Source organism: Loxodonta africana, chromosome X (genome assembly GCF_030014295.1).
Source record: "Loxodonta africana isolate mLoxAfr1 chromosome X, mLoxAfr1.hap2, whole genome shotgun sequence".
Lineage (NCBI taxonomy): Eukaryota > Metazoa > Chordata > Mammalia > Proboscidea > Elephantidae > Loxodonta > Loxodonta africana.
The window spans coordinates 8,110,744-8,127,897 of NC_087369.1; the positions used below are offsets into that span (position 1 = coordinate 8,110,744).

At 44.9% G+C, this 17,154-nt stretch overlaps 1 protein-coding gene across 4 annotated transcripts in view; it reads left to right on the forward strand.

Annotated features, from left to right (window-relative positions):
- Positions 1-14,030, forward strand: part of LOC100659001 (steroid sulfatase) — a 196,239-nt gene extending 182,209 nt beyond the window's left edge. For 2 of the 4 annotated variants that reach the window (XM_023539677.2, XM_023539676.2), the window contains exon 11: positions 9,374-14,028. In XM_023539677.2, the coding sequence (XP_023395445.2) occupies positions 9,374-9,747 (374 nt within the window). In that variant the 3' untranslated portion in view covers positions 9,748-14,028. Of the gene's footprint in view, positions 1-9,373 lie in introns of all 4 variants that reach the window. The other 2 variants (XM_010600188.3, XM_003420630.4) reach the window with 2 other exon arrangements.
- The last annotated feature ends 3,124 nt before the right edge of the window (positions 14,031-17,154 follow it).

Here is a 17,154-nt window from a genome sequence, read left to right on the forward strand (position 1 = left end):
GGAGAGACTGGAACTCTCATACACTGCTGGTGGGATTGTAAAATGGTACAACCACTTTGGAAATCCATCTGGCGTTATCTTAAACAGTTAGAAATAGAACTACCATACAACCCAGAAATCCCACTCCTCGGAATATACCCTAAAAATACAAGACCCTTCACACAAACAGATATATGCACACCCATGTTTATTGCAGCTCTGTTTACAATAGCAAAAAGCTGGAAGCAACCAAGATGTCCATCAACGGACAAATGGGTAAATAAATTGTGGTATATTCACACAATGGAATACTACGCATCGATAAAGAACAGTGACGAATCTCTGAAACATTTCATAACATGGAGGAATCTGGAAGGCAGTATGCTGAGCGAAATGAGTCAGTTGCAAAAGGACAAATATTGTATAAGACCACTATTATAAGATCTTGAGAAATAGAAAAAACGGAAAAGAACACATACTTTTGTGGTTACAAAGGGGGGAGGGAGGGAGGGAGGGAGAGGGCTTTTTATTGATCAATCTGTAGATGGGAACTGCTTTGGGTGAAGGGAAAGACAACACTCAAAACAAGGAAGGTCAGCCTAATTGGACAGGATTAAAAGTAAAGAGGTTTCCGAGATAAAATGAAAGCTTCAAAGGATAGCGAAGCAGGGGCTGGGGTCTGGGGAACTTGGTTTGAGAGGACTTATAAATCAATGGGCAAAACAATTCTATTATGAAAACACTCTGCATCCCACTTTGAATTGTGGCACCTGGGGTCCTAAATGCCAACAAGCAGCCATCTAAAATACATTAATTGGTCTCAACCCACCGGGAGCAAAGACAAAGGAAGAACACCAAGGTCACACGACAACTAAGAACCCAAGAGACAGAAAGGGCCACTTGAACCAGAGACCTACAATATCCTGAGACCAGAAGAACAAGTTGGTGCCCGGCCACAATCGATGTCTGCCCTGTCAGGGAACACAACAGACAACTCCTGAGGGAGCGGGAGACCAATGGGATGCAGACCCCAAATTCTCATTAAAAGACCACACCTAATGGTATGATTGCGACTAGAGGAATCCCAGAGACAATGCTCCCCAGAACTTCTGATGGCACAGGACAGGAACCATCCCCGAAGACAAATCATCAGGCATGAAAAGGACTGGTCAGTGGGGGGGAGAGAGATACTGATGAAGAGTGAGCTAATTAAATCAGGTGGACACGGGAGAGTGTGTTGGCAACTCTTGACTGGAGGGGGGATGGGAAGATAGAGAGAGAGGGAAGAAGGTAAAATTGGCACGAAACGAGAGACTGTAAGGGCTGACTCAATAGGGGGAGAGCAAGTGGGAGAAGGGAGTAAGATGTATGTAAACCTACATGTGACAGACTGATTGGAATGGTAAATGTTCACTTGAAGCTTAATAAAAATTTAAAAAAAAAAAAAAAAAGGTGGTTCAGGCCACATGCCAGGGAAACTCCCTTTACATTGGATCAGGGATGTGACCTGAGCAAGAGTATTACATCCTACCCTAATCCTTTTGAACCACAGAGATTAAGATTTATAACACATAGGAAAATCACAAAATGGAGGACAGCCACACAATACTGGGAATCATGGCCTAACCAAGTTGATGCATATTTTGGGGGACACAATTCAATCCATGACAGACCGTATCCACCCAAGGCTGTTCCGACGCCTTTCTCAGTGTGTTGCTGCAATGATTGTATTGTTGTTAGTTTCCGTTGATTGGACTCTGGTTCACGGTGACCCCTGTGTGCAGGGTAGAAGTGTGCTCCATAGGGTTTTTAAGGCTGTAACCTTTCAGAAGCAGATTGCCAGGCCTTTCTTCCGAGCTGCCTCTGGGTGGGTTTGAACCACCAACCTTTCGGCTAGTAGTCGACCACTTCGCCATTGTCCCACACAGGGACCCCTCCAATGTCTTCATGGGTAATTCATGGGTAATGTTGCCTATAGGTGTTGTGAAAGGCCTGGGTGATTTTTTATACTCTCCAAGATGGGTCATCCCTTTGGAAAGGACTTCACTTAACCAAGCCAGCAGCTCTTGGGTACTGTGTGTGTTCGTTCTTGAGACTTCTCTGTCGATGATCTCAGAACATCTCCTTCCTGTGGTGAGCTCCTGTAATCCGGAAGTCATAAAAATCATAATAACTCTTCCCATGGAAGGACCAGATGTCCTTCAGACCCCTGAGGAATTCTTGAGAACCCCAAAAGTGCTTCATTTACCTTATTTTAAACTCAATGGAATAGCTGTTTTAGAATTATACTTGGAGGGCATTCTCTTCAAGGTCCTGCTTAAGGGACATGCTTTTCTCACTTAAATTCTGTTTGCTGTTTTGTCAAACCACGACCAACTTCCTTCTCTCATCTACAGAGTCATGTTTTTTGGGGGTAATTTTACATAAAAATGCACTTCACAAGGTGAATGTGTTTTCACCCCAGAGATGGATGTGCTAACCTTCATCTAGCCATTCTGAAAAATCAGGCGGGCCAATCCAGCGGCCATATTGATGCAGCCAGAGCCCCTGAGTAATTGCCAGATGCTTCTAAGATCACCGACGCAGGTCTTAGCAGAAAGGGGCTGTCATGGATTGAATTGTGTACCCCAAATACATGTGTCATCTTGGCCGGGCCATGATTCCTGGTATTGTGTGGTTGTCCTCCGTTTTGCCATCTGATGTGATGATCCTATGTGTTATAAATCCTACCTCTATGATGTTCATGAGGCAGGATTAGAGGCAGTTATGTTAATGAGACAGGACTCAATCTACAAGGTTAGATTTTGTCTAAAATCAATCTTTTTTGCGATACAAAAGAGAGAAGCGAGCAGAGAGACAGGGGGACCTCATACCACCAAGAAAGAAGAGCCTGGAGCAGAGCAAGTCCTTTGGACCTGGGGTCCCTGTGCTAAGAAGCTCCTAGACTGGGGAAAGATTGATGACAAAGACCTTCCCCCAGAGCTGGGAGAGAGAAAAAGCCTTCCCCTGGAGCTGGCATGCTAAATTTGGACTTCTAGACTCCTAGGCTATGAGAGAATAAAATTCTCTGTTAAAACCATCCACTGGTGGTATTTCTGTTATAGCAGCGCTAGATAACTAAGACACCATTGACTTGTGAAATTTCTGTTATAGCGGCACTAGATAACTGTGGCACTAGATAACTAAGACCCATACACTTGTGGTATTTCCGTTATAGCGGCACTAGGTAACCAAGACAGGGGTTAAAGGCAGTTCATGGGGTTCAGTGTCTTTGTTACTTCCAGTTGCTCTCATTGTTGTTAGTTGCCCTCAAGTTGGCCCTGACTCATGGCAACCTTACGTAGAACAGAAGGAAACACCTCCAGTCCTGCACCACCCTCACAGTCATTGGTATGCCTGAGCCCCTTGTTGGGGCCTTGTGTCAATCCATGTCATGGATTCTCATCATGCAGTAAATACTGTCGTTGTCCTGACACATAGGTTGATTGTATCGTCCTTACTGTGAGTGTCCGTTTAAGACACTGTGATGGTTTGTGTGTTGCTGGGATGCTGGAGGCTATGGTATTTCAGATACCAGCATGGGATGCCCTTGGTGGGCAGGTTTCCGTGGAGCATCCAGACTAAGGAAGACTTGGAAGAAAGGCCTGTGATCTAATTCTGAAAATGAGCAAATGAAAACCTTGTGGATCCCAACAGAACACATCCAACTTGCTTGCTTTGGACGTATCATCAAGAGGGATCAACTGGTGGGGGAAGACATCATGTTTGGTGAGCATGAGGGATACCCTCGGTGAGATGGATTGGCACAATAGTCACAATGATGGATTCTGACATGCCAACGATTATGAAGATGGCACCGGACCGGGCAGCATTTCATTCTGTAATATGTAAGGTTGCCATAACTTGAAGCCAACTCGGCGGCAGCGATCTAGCTGTCTACATTCCACATCTGTCTCCCCCATCAACCAGGGAGCTGGAATTTTAGAAACAAATAATAAAAAATACATTTTTTAAAAACCCAACATTTTTCCAATAGATGAGGAAATTCAGAATGCAGTTAGTTACTAAAATATATTTGAAATTTAGGACTAAATATGCCAACTCAAAATAATAAGGTGACCCAAGGTGCTCCCTACTTTATTAAGTGGCCGGGATTGAACATCTTTGAAAAACCACATTGGAAGTTGCCAATTCTCTGGTTCCTAACAGATAACAAACAGAGTCCTAAAATAAGGACCAAATCTTGTGACCATATGCTTAACAAAATGCAGTTCCATAGCAGTGCAAAGGAACAGTGCCGAGAATAAACCATCTATCTCCTTAGATCCTGTTTTACAAATTGCTTGGAATTTTAGGGAAGTCCCAGATGCATCGTTACTCAGCAAAAACATTCTGAGACGGAGCTAAAGAGATGTACAGAGATAGGTGTGTTGTTGTCAGATGCCGAGTTGATTCTGACTCACTGTCAGATTTCCAAGGCTGTAATCTTTACATTGAGCCGTGGTGACCTAGGAGTTAAGAGCTGTGGCTGCTAACCAAAAAGTCGGCAGTTCAAATCCACCAGCCGCTGCTATGGAAACCCTACGTAGGCCATTCTACTCTCTCCTCTAGGGTGACTGTGAGTCAGAATTGACTCAAAGGCAATGGGTTTTGTTTTGTTTTTTATCTTCTTATATCCTTTTGTACAAAACGTTTAAAAAATTCAAATTAGAGGATCAAGGACAGACACCCCTGTCATCTATTAAATAATTCTTCAGGAAAAAAAAATTTTAATTGTGTATAAAAAATGTCAAATAAGGTGAATTTATCAATACCAGGGTAGGATCAAATATATTTTAATATATCATTAATAAAAAAAAATAGATCACTTTAATTCATCCTTTAATATATCATTAAATACAATCTAGTATATCACCCCAGGATATAGACATTTTTACAGAAAAAAGGCTTTGTAAACAAATGAACAGTTATGAGGTAATTGATTAATTTACATCACAAAATATTTGCAAGTTCAACACACTTCCATGTATAAGAGAAAAACGGATTCTGTCTTGCACACTTCCTCAAACTGCTTAGCAAAACCACCACGCCTCCCGGGCTCTGACACCAGAGGTTTATTGACCTGGCCTGGGATGGATCTTCACTTGTGGGCCGGATGGAGCGAAGGTGGTAATAACAGCATGTGGCTTTCAAAAGCAAGTGGGAAATAGAGGCCCTTGAAATGAATTTGTTCCAGAAGGCTGAACTCTCTGCGGGTTTTAAACGCACCGAGACTTGACTTGAATATCAAGTTCAGAACGCCCTCCAGATTTGCAGTGATTTGACCAAGAGCCAGAGGGAATTCGAGCCTCCCTCTCTCTGTAACATCCTCTCCGCCTTCCCCTGCTGACCCTGACCAGGGCGGCTAAGTGGCTGCAAATGCCAGCTGTGGCCTGGTGTCTTAGTCATCTAGTGCCGCCATAACAGAAATACCACAAGTGGATGGCTTTAACAAAAAGAAATTTATCTTCTTACAGTCTAGTAGGCTAGAAGTCCAAATTCAGGGCACTGGATCCAGGGGAAGGCTTTCTCTCTCTGTCGGCTCTGGAGGAAGGTCCTCGTGATGAGTCAGTCTTCCCTTGGTCTGGGAGCATCTCAGCACAAGAACCTCAGGTCCAAAAGACACGCTTTGCTCCCACTGCTGCTTCCTTGGTGGTATGAGGTCCCCACTCTCTGCTAGCTTCCCTTTCCTATTATCTCCTGAGAGGTGCAGGCCACACCCCAGGGAAACTCCCTTTACGTTGGATCAGGGATGTGACCTTAGTAAGGGTGTTTCTATCCCACCCTAATCATTTTTAACATAAAATTACAATTCCACCCTAATCCTCTCTAACATAAAATAAACAATCACAAAATAGAGAACCACACAATACAGGGAATCATGGCCCAGTGAAATTAATACATACATTTTGGGAGGGGACATAATTCAGTTCACGACACCTGGGGACACCTGTCATACTTGAGAAGAAAGAAGAAGAGGAGATGACGTGAAGAGAATCTTAAGGCTTCTTTTCCTTCCACTTGCTGTCAAGTTGACTCCAACTCATGGCGACCCCACGTGTGTCAGAGTAGAGCTATGCTCCACAGGGTTTACAGTGGCTGATTGTTCAGAAGTAGGTTGCCAGGCCTTTCTTCCAGGGCACATCTGAGTGGGCCTGAACCGCCAACCTTTCCATTAGGAGCTGAGTATATTAACTGTTTGCACCACCCAGGGTAAGCTTGCCTACTTCCTTTGGAAAATCTGCAGTGGATATTGGCAACAGTGCACAACGTGATTGATGGAATTGGTTTCATTGTCTTGTATGAGTCACATATGCTAAACTGGCCAATGCTGTGTTACCTGTATTTTTTACGACAATAAATAATAACGATAATAAAAAGAAACACACCATGAATTTGGAAACCAAAAAAAAAAAAAGCGTGCAGGAGACAGAGGCCATGCAGAGATATTTCCTTACGCGTCCTCAGGTTTCTGCCTGTCAGCTTGACCTTATCTTTAACAGGCAAGTGGGCCCCCCCTCGCTGGCCCTCTCCTTCATCAAACATGTAATTTGACATGGAAATGTGTCCCACGCGTCTCAGTGTGAGGCACAGCACAGATTGGAGGCATCTCATTATACGCTATCTTTGGATACGTTCATTTATAACACATTGGCATAGCATCCACAGTGTTACCTGGCTTCTTTCAACGAACCCCATAGAGAGTTATTCGCTCATTAATAAGGCCCCAGTTTGTCATACCCTGGTGACTTGTGTGTTGCCGTGATGCTGGAAGTTATGCCACTAGTATTTCAGATACCAGCAGGGCCGCTCATGGTGGACAGGTTTTAGTGGGGCTTCCAGACTAAGACTAGGAAGAAAGGCCTGGAAATCTCCTTTTGAAAATCAGCCAATGAAAACTTTATGGATCACAAGAGAATACTGTCTGATATATTGCTGGAAGATGAGCCCCCTGGGTTGGAATGCACTCAAAATACACAGTGGCCACAACAATGGACTTGAGCATACCAACCATCATGAAGATGGCGCGTGGCACTGGGCAGCATTTCTTTCTGTTGTACATGGGGTCCTCGTGAGTCCGAGCTCACATGATGGCAACTAACAAGACAACAGACGTTGGGGGCTATTTGGTGGGTGATGACACAGACACCAATAATTATTATTTTGCATTTATTCCACGAACGTATTTTATATATTGGTCAGTTGATCATGAAAAACCATAGCTGTCATAGCCACTTGACAAGTTATCAAAGCAATCGAAGTATGTTTTGGCTGCTTTCTAGTAGAATACCTCTTCGGTTTTAGACGAAAAGCTATAATGTGAAAAAGGGCTATTCTTTTCCTACACCTCATTCTGGCTATTTCATGCATTTTAATTCTTCATCTCTGTGTTTCTGCCTCTTTACATACCCAGGGAGCATTCTTCGGCCGTGATTAGGGGATGATTTTTCACACCAGTCAGCTCCCCAGAAGGTCATGACGTTGCCGAATGAATAGGAAGTTAATCAGTTACTTCATAACCGTTCATTTGTTTATAAATTCTTTTTTTTTTTTTTTGGTAGTTGAATGCAACACAGAAATTATGTTTTAAAATTTATGTAATCATCCTACCCTGGTGTTGATGCATTCGCCTGACGTGAAATTGTTAACACCTTGATTGAGGTCTGATTTACATACCATTAAATGCACTGATTTTGGGTGTAGAACCACCTGGTTTTTAGTAGATGTATCAAGTTGCACAATTCTTACCACACCCCAAAAGACCCATCTATTTGCAGTCACCGCCCGTCCCCACCCCAGCCTAATGTCATTCTTGATTTGATATTTTCGGACATTCTCAACACTGAGAAAATAAAGCGTTCCCTGGGGGCGCGGCGTATGTAACTTTGCTCCTGACGGCAGATTTCTCTTTGTGCCTTCGTGACCTCCCCTGTATACAGGAGCACCCAGCCTGCCTCTTCCCCTCTGCTTTTGTTTTAAACCCCAAGGCAGGATGCAAGTTTAAGGCAGTACAGTTGGAGAGCAAAAGATGGCCGAGCTGGGAGCGTGTAACGTGTTAATCAATATGTCGTTACTGAGTGCCGGCTCTGCCCTTCCAAGCTGTAGAGTTTATTAAACTAAGATGACAATCCTGTTTGAGTTCTATGCTCGAACAATTAATAAGCTTACCAGCTCGGCGTTGACAAATAAATTAGGGCATGGGAAAAGGAGGGAGGAGCAGAGAGAGAGGCTCTCTGAAGAAGAAATTGCTGAGGTTTTAACAAACCTAAATTCGCAACGAGAGCATTGGTGGTTCAGTGGTAGAATTCTTGCCTTCCATGCAGGAAACCTGGGTTCGATTCCAGCCAGTGCACCTCCTGTGCACCCACCACCCATCTGTCAGTGGAGGCCTGCGTGTTGCTATGATGCTGAACAGGTTTCAGAGGAGTTCCCAGACTAAGACAGACTAGGAAGAAAGGCCTGGTGATCTGCTTCAAAAACTCAGCCCATGAAAATCCTATGGATCACAGTGGTCTAACCTACAGCCTATAGGGATGGCGCAGGACCAAGCAGTGTGTGGTTCCCTGGAGTGTGAGATTGTCCTAAGTCAGGAGCTGAGTCAGCAGCAGCAGGACGGGGCAGCTTTTCCTTCAGCCGTGCCTGGGGTCGCCAGGAGTCGGGGGCTGACTTGACAGCAGCTAACAACAACAGCATAGATGCAAACCCAAGGACTGCAGCAGTTAGTGTCTGGCAAAAGTCTGTAAATTAATAAACTAACTGCAGGTAGAACATGAGTGAGGCAGTGGTGATGTAGTGACAGAATTCTCACCTTCCATGTGGGACGCCCAGGTTTAATTACAGCCGGTGCATCTCACACGCAGCCATCACCCATCTGTCCGTGGAGGCTTGCATGTTGCTGTAGTGCTGAGGAGACTCTAGCACAACTTACAGACCAAGACAGACTAGGAGGAAAGGCCTGGTGATGTGCTTCTAAAAACCAGTGAAAACCCTGTGGATCATAGCAGTCCAGTCCACAACCAATCATGGGGATGGTGCAGGACTCGAAGTGCAGGCGTGAGGTTGTCATGAGTCAGGGGCAGCATCACAGCTATCTTTTGATCATTTTAATCTTTCTTTCCTTAACCACTTTTGGAAAAAAAAAAAAAAAAGCCAGCAATACATGTCCTTTAGCTGTGGTCCTTACACTTTTGGTCCTTAAGGGTGACAAATACATACATTTCATAAGTGGCGATAAGCCTTTACTGTCATAAAGCACATGGCAGCCTAATACCTATGTATTTTCTCACTGGGTGTGAATCCCATGACACTTTGCACAGCGTAACTGAACCCCGACTTCTGTCCCTTCCATTCGCAGGCACATCCATCTGGAAGGCCTTCTTCTTCACGCCCAAGTTCACCCCGGAGGGCTCCAATGGGTGTTTCTCCACACACGTGTGCTTCTGCCATGGACATTTTGTCACCCATCACCACCCGCCTCTGCTCTTTGATATTTCCAGAGACCCTCGAGAGAGGAGCCCACTCACTCCCGAGACCGAGCCTCGCTTCCACGAGATCCTTCAGGTCATGCAGGAGGCGGTGGATGGTCACACCAAGACATTGACCGAGGTGCCCAACCAGCTGTCCGTGGGGAACCTTATCTGGAAGCCTTGGCTGCAGCTGTGTTGTTCCTCCCTGGGTCTGTCTTGTCAGTGTGACAAGGAAAAGCAGGATAGCGGAGTGAGCCAGTAGCCATGTGCCCTGGAGCAAGCCAGATGCCTGGTCCACAGTCTTCCTGGCAAATGCATGTCTGCAAATGGTCCTGGGAAACGCTAACCTCACCAACGATTGCGTCTGCACTGGTCCTTGATTTTATCATCTGAACGCTTAGCTGAGAGCTTAACAGTTACCCAAAGACCAAGGTTTTCAGGGCACAGTGGAGAATTAGATTTATGCCTTCCATGATCAACGTGTCAGTGGGATAGAGAGGGGCCATCAAATGGGTTCTTCCAACGTCAGGATTTTGATTGTAGGAAAGTGCGAAAGGAAACCTTGATCTGCCCGTCAGCGAATACTTCTGCATCAACGGTATATCGAGTCGTCTGTTCCGTCACCTGAGGCTCAGCAGTGACTGCCATGGTTCCCCCGTGCACCAGTGACAAAGACAATTTCGTCTAAGGAGAGTTTAGTGTAGCAAAGTTGTGTTGAACAGAAGGCCACGTCATTTACTAATAATAGTGATGGTAGGTTCTGACTTGGTTATTGGAAAGCAAGTGTTTCTTATTGGTATTAATTACAATACACATTACGTACAACATACTCTATAAATATACAGTTTATTTCTTTCCCAAAGTAGGTCAAGATATTTAAATACGGAGCTAGGAGTTTACCAGGAATTAGGAGGGAACAGTAGAGGTTCCCATAGAGCTTTGGTTGTGCAGCACACTTTTGGTGGAATCCTTCAGGAACTAAAGCCCCAAAGCACATCCCTCTGTGCTGATTGCTATTCCCCAACTGGTAGTATGGTAGGTAGGGTCCGCTGTTTCTTTTGCGAATGGAAGCCCTGAACTCAAAAGCCACTTGAGGGATGCCATAGTTCACAGCATGCCTCCCACCGTCATTCCGAATTATCTGCACGGTGCTTTTTTTTGGAGGCAACAACGATAGCACTCAGAAGCAACCCATAACGTATACAAATAACCACGGTATCTTTACTTCCAGGCAGAAGTGAATGGAATGAGATGAGTAGTTAATGCATAGGTTTAATGAGATTTTATGCTGTGGCAGCTTGGCTGTTAACCAGAAGTTGGCGGTTCGAATCCACCAGCCACTCCTTGGAAACCCTATGGGGCAGTTCTACTCTGTCCTGTAGAGTCACTGGGAGTCGGAACGACTCTCGACGGCAATAGGCTTGGTTTGTTTTCGTTTTTTTGTAACTCAGGGGAAGTATGTGAGCAAGTCAGGTTGGAGATTGGCTGATGTTGGCACAGCTTTTGAGGGAGTTCTGAAGTGTCAAGCACCACTCCACGGTGAGGGAAATATGTCCCTACCTGTGCGCCAGACACGTGGCCTCCGCGGACACACATCCGACAACAAGGTGGGGATTCCTTTCACACATCCGACAACAAGGTGCGGATTCCTTTAGTGATAAGCAGAGGAAGCTGCCCCCCTGTACGTCCACTTATCCATGGCTCTCTTCTGAACACGTGGTGGAGCAGCTTGTCTTTTGCACAGCTTTCGCTCAGCCGAGGAAAGCCCTGTGGAGCACAATGGTCCTGGTCCCATCCCCAACCCATGGTGGAGATGGTGCAGAACCGGCAGCATTTTGTTCCATTGTGCGCGGGGTCACCGTGCGTCGGGGACTTACTCAACAGCAGCTAACAACAGCGACGGCAGTGTTCCTCACAACAGTCTTCCTTCTCATATCCTTTCACATTCTAGAATTTAATAGTTGTTTACACTTTGTGTGTGTGCTGTCTGTGTAAATTTGCATGCAATTAAATGCACAGGTCTTAAGTTTACATCTGGGAAGTGCTGACAGATGCTGTTGCCTGTGTGATCTTATCCAGATATAGAATGTGACGGCTTGCTGGCGGGCCAGTGGGGCATGCTGGGAGATTCCCACAGATGGGCATTGGTGGAGGGCTTCATGGTACAGAAGGGATCCGTGACTTGGAATGGCCCAGCCTTGAGCTTGCTTAACACTGACAGCCCTCTGCTCTGTCCCTCTCAGGGAATCCCAGCTTTCCAAAGAGTTTCCCAAGTTTCCCTTTAATTCTGATTTTCTTTTCTGAAAAAATAAAAACAAAGAAGAGTTCCTATCCCCCTCCCTCCCGGTAATTCTTGGAAGCCAGAAACCAAGCACAATTGTTACTTTCACCGTGGATTTCCCATTCCAGATACCGGAGAAAATTTGTCATCTGGTTTTAGAGAACATTCCCACTGAAGACCCTAGGAGCATGCGGATAACGCGTTAGGATTACTACTGATATTGTCACGCACAAACTATTTAAAGCCACTATTAGGAATTTATGTATTAAGATGACAGTGTTTACTGCACGTCACGCAGTCCCTGCAAGTGAGCTTTTGGGAAGGCCTTTGTGGTCTGGGATGTATGGGGAGGGTTACGTTACGTGACGAGCTATTACAGATTGGGGGAGCACATGGTTATATATAGAATTACTTATTTAATCTGTAAGATGTAAACATCAAATGAAGGATGAACTTATACCTCTGTTGTTTATTTTTTAATTATGCTTAAGGTGAAGGTTTACAGAGCAAACTAGTTTCTCATTAAACAGCGCACATATTGTTTTGTGACATTGGTTGCCAACCCCATGACATGTCAACACTCTCCCTTCTCCATCTTGGGTTCCCTATTACTAGCTGCCTTCTAGTCCTTGCCCATGGGCTGGTGTGCCCCTTTAGTCTCATTTTGTTTTATGGGCCTGTCTAATCTTTGGATGAAGGGTGAACCTCAGGAGTGACTTCAGTACTGAGTTAAAAGGGAGTCCCGGGGCCATACTCTCAGAGTTTCTGCAGTCTCTGTCAGGCCAGTAAGTCTGGTCTTTCTTTTTGAGTTAGAATTTTGCTCTACATTTTTCTCCAGCTCTGTCCGGGACCCTCTATTGTGATCCCTGTCAGAGCAGTCAGTGGTGGTAGCTGGGCGCCATCTAGTTGTGCTGGACTCAGTCTGGTGGAGGCTGTGGTAGTTGTGTTTATACCTCCAGAGGTAAGCAAATTGAGCTTGAAGGTGTTTGCTTCAAAATGGGTTAGCTCACCATTGTATACCAGGGTATTTGAAAATTGGGTTTATCTGTAGTTACCCTACTTGCCTTAGGTCTCTAACCAGTTACCATCTGAAAGTTTTGCTTTGATGATGTAACAGGAAGTTGGAATTGTTGTGTCCAGAAGAGATGGAACAGTTTTCTTACAGAGTTGTACGGCCTCCCACCAATAGTGCGTCTTGGGCTCTATGTCCAAATCCAAGTGGGTTTTGAAGCTTTCAACCAATTCTTCAAACGATGCCTCTTATCCCTAGTATTTATAGATGTTCAATGCAAAGTGAGGAGCCGTGGTGGCATAGTGGTTAAAGCATTCGGCTGCTAACTGAAGGGTCGACGGTTTGAACCCACCAGCTGCTCCATGGTAGAAAGATATGTCAGTCTGTTTCCATAAAGATTTATGGCCTTGGAAACCCTACAGGCAGTTCTACTCTGTCCTGTAGGGTTGCTATGAGTTGAAATTGACTCACTGGCAATGGGTTAAAAGCAAAGCAAGTAGTAATGTACAGACTGTCATCATATTACATGGTAACACTTTGGGAAAAATACAATTGGAGCCTACATATCTGTGTAACTAGGAGTTCAAGAAAGGAAACAGACTCCTCAACCATCTCTGAAGGACAGACACCATGTCTGAAACGCTGTCTGAAAAATGCTATCTTCAAAACTGATTGCATAAAGTAAAAAGTGTTTTCTTATTATTAGAACGTGTTAATGCAAAGTTAAAATAAAAGCTTTGTTTGCAATTAAAAATGGTGGAAATGAGCGTTTGTTACGTTTTGGGCATGGTGCTGAGGATTGGGGATACGACTTTCCAGTTCAACACATATTTATTGAGCTTCCTGGTGGCTCAGTGGTTAAGAGCTACGGCTGCTAACCAGAAAGTCGGCAGTTCGAATCCACTAGCCACTCCTTGGAAACCCTATGGGGCAGTTCCACTGTGTCCTGTAGGGTAGGTATGAGTCAGAATCAACTCGATGGCAACGGGCTTGGTTTTTTTGTTTTATGTTGTGTAAGACAGGGGCTGAAGAGAACAGAGATGGATCAGGAATGGCCTTCAGACCTCTATAGTTATAAAAAAATCCGAATTACCCGTCAGACATACTGCCTAAGGCTTACAAGACTTTTAGTGGTACATGAAAATGTTCTAGTTTTGTTTAAAATCAGGAGGGAAAAATGAACATTTAGGGTTGAAGATTGTATTTGCTTTTATACCAACACAGTCATAAAGTACAATTTTAATCAGGCAGACTGAGGAGAAAGGCCTGGTTATCTACTTCCACAAATCAACCAATGAGAACCCAGCAGATCACAAAGGTCTGATATATACCCGTTTCGTTCCTTCCTTTGTGTGTGCATCACCGTGAGCTGGCACTGACTCTGCAGTCGCTAAAAACAACAACAAAAGAATGTTTTGTATTTTTAGGTACAGTCATCCCTCAGTGTCCACCAGGGACTGGTTCCAGGACCTCCCCTGCCACCCACCTCCCCCCCCCCAGCCACCACCCACCACTCAACAGATACCAAAATCCGCAGATACTCAAGTCCCGTATAGAAACTGGCTTGGTATTTGCATAGAGCTTACACCCATCCTCCGATATACTTAAATCATCTCTAGGTTACTTATCAAACCTCGTACAATGTGAGAGCCACGTGGATCCTTGTTAATGCTGACACTTCACACTTAGTGTTTTCTCAGTCTCTGCGAGCCCTGTATCAGGAGACAGAGAGCCCACTTTTGCTATTGTAGGGAAAGGACTAACACTTTGAGGGATTTCCGCTTCTTTCTGCTTTGTTTTATGGATGCTCGATTCGTTCTCACGCGCCTCACTGCCCACTTCGGCATGCGACATCCCACTTTTCAAAAGACCTAAGATTTGTATTTTCTGCCCAGAGATAGCACTTTAGGCCTCCTCTTAGCCTTTGAGGGGTTGCTTTGGCCACTTCATTGCTTTGTAGGAGCCATTTTTTTGCACAGAAACAAAGGGTGCACACCACACAAGGGGCAAAGAAAGGAGCTGCGAGGCGAAGATGCCCACACAGTGAGTGCTGGAGAGACTGAGGGTCTGTGAGATGGGGGAGGCTACAGCAGGGGGTGCTTCACACCACTTCATCCACGTGGCTTCGGCACAGTGCTTGGCGTGCAGCAAAGCCAAGTTCTGCTTTTGGGAATTTTTTTTCTGAATATTTTTGATCCACTGTTGGTTGAATCCAGGGAATCAGAACCCGTGGATTCGAAAGGCTGACTGTGATGTTTCATGTTTTATTTTCGTGAGGCCGTGAAAGTCATAGCTGGCTCTGGAACAGAGAGTGACTACCTTGGTGAAGGAATTACTTTGCTGTACCACCCTGGTGGCACAACAACTAAGCACTCAGTTACTAACCAAAAGGTTGACAGTTCAAACCCACCCAGAGGCTCCTTGAAAAAAGATCTGCTTCCATAAAGACTACAGCCTAGGAAACCCTATGGGGCAAGTCTACTCCGTCACATGAGGTCACTGTGAGTCGGAATCGGCTTGAAGGCACACAACGGCAACTAATACTTAGAGCCGACAGATTAAGAGAGTCTAAAATCTGCTATGAAAACCATTGTTCTCCATTCCTCTTCTTCCCATTGGATTCCTCAGGAAAACCAGACCAGAGTCCTAACAAACTTCTGGAGCAGGAAGAAGTGGAGGTAGAAAGTGCAGTAACACTGGACTGCAGTAGGTTATCATTTGAACCAGCAATGCTGGTTAAAGGCTAGAAAATGTCCGTGGAAAGTCTGCTAGACAACAGATAGGTGTAGGGAGAGAATGTGTATGGGACAAAAGGCGCTGGTTTTGTAGAGTCCAGCCTCTGGTTTTCCAGTGATAGAAAAACGAAGCCTTATTATCGGTCCTGTTGTTATCAGCAGCTGCTGCCAAGTCAGCTCCCGACTCATGGGGACCCCAAACACAACAGGATCGGACCCTTGTGAGCCATAGGGTTTTCACTGGGTGATTTTTGGAAGTAGATCACCAGGCCTGTCTTCTTAGTCTGTCTTAGTCCGGAAGCTCCTTTGAAACCTGTCCAGGTTTGTAGCAACAAGCCAGCCTCCAGTGCCAGATGGGTGGTGGCCATACATGGGGTACATCAGCTGGAAATGGAACCCGGGTCTCCTGCGTGAAAGTTGAGAAATCTTCCATTGATTTATCCCCATTTAGTCCCCACCAAATGTGATGTATGATGTAAAAAGGATCTAAAAATTAAAAAAACGGAAGCTGTCAAGTTGATTCTGACTCATGGCAGCCCCACGTACGTCAGAATAGAAGTAAGCTCCACCGGGTATTCAATGCCAGGTTTTTCAGACGTAGATCACCAGGCCTTTCTTCCCAGGCACCTCTGGGTGAACTCAAACTGCGAACCTTTCAGTTACTAGCTAATCACTTAACCATTTGGGCCATTCAGGAACTCTGACTCATGGTGACCACATATGTATGATGTATATAATGTAATAGGACCTAATCCTTCTTAAATCATAGCCGTCTGCTCTCTACTTATTTCACATCTATCCTAGAACTCCTTTAAAAAAACATATTTACGCCTACCCTTGGACAGCATCCATGTGGGGACATCAGGGCTGAGGTCCCTGAGTCCTTGAACAGCCTTGGTTTCCCTGTTCCAGGAGCTGCTGCTGTGTTGCCAGAAAGCTACCACCAGCAAACATGACTGGACACCATTTCTTTGTTTAATGCACTCTAGATAAAGTGCATGTCATTTACCAATATTTAACAGTGTCAGATATGATGTTAGAGGCACCTTTCCAACTCAGGAAGAGTCAGCTTCCCTCATTAGAATGCTAGCCATTCGGAAACTGCTGACGTGTGCCTGAAAAGGAAAGTCCTCAGGTAACTATCTGTGTTCTAAGAAGAGCATTACGGGGCTTCTCTGTAGAAGAGACCCTTGACTTTGGGCCTTAAAATGGCTCTACTCATTCAGTTCAAATTCTCCAAGTGATTTCTCATGTTAACACTAAGTTTATGTCACCAGGCAAAGAGGTAATGTCTTCAAAGAGGCAAACTGTGCAGTATCTGGGCGTTCTTTACACAGCAAGCCAACGTAATCACTTGACTATTGAGGTCTGGAATATAAAGTTTGCTCCGTTGATTATATGAGGATCGCAGGCTTCAAACTGTACTACCTATGCTGGGGGTTGATGGTGTTTTGCTAATGGCAGAATTTCCGATGAATATATTTTTTTACAAATACATACTTTGAATGGCCTATCCAACTTTATATGGTCTAAATTAACGCAGCCTGCAAAACTGAATACGTGTGGCACCATGTTTCCAATGGTGTGTTCTCTTGCCTCAGGTTCCCATGTGATAAAAATGGTTTGCACACAACTGCTAAC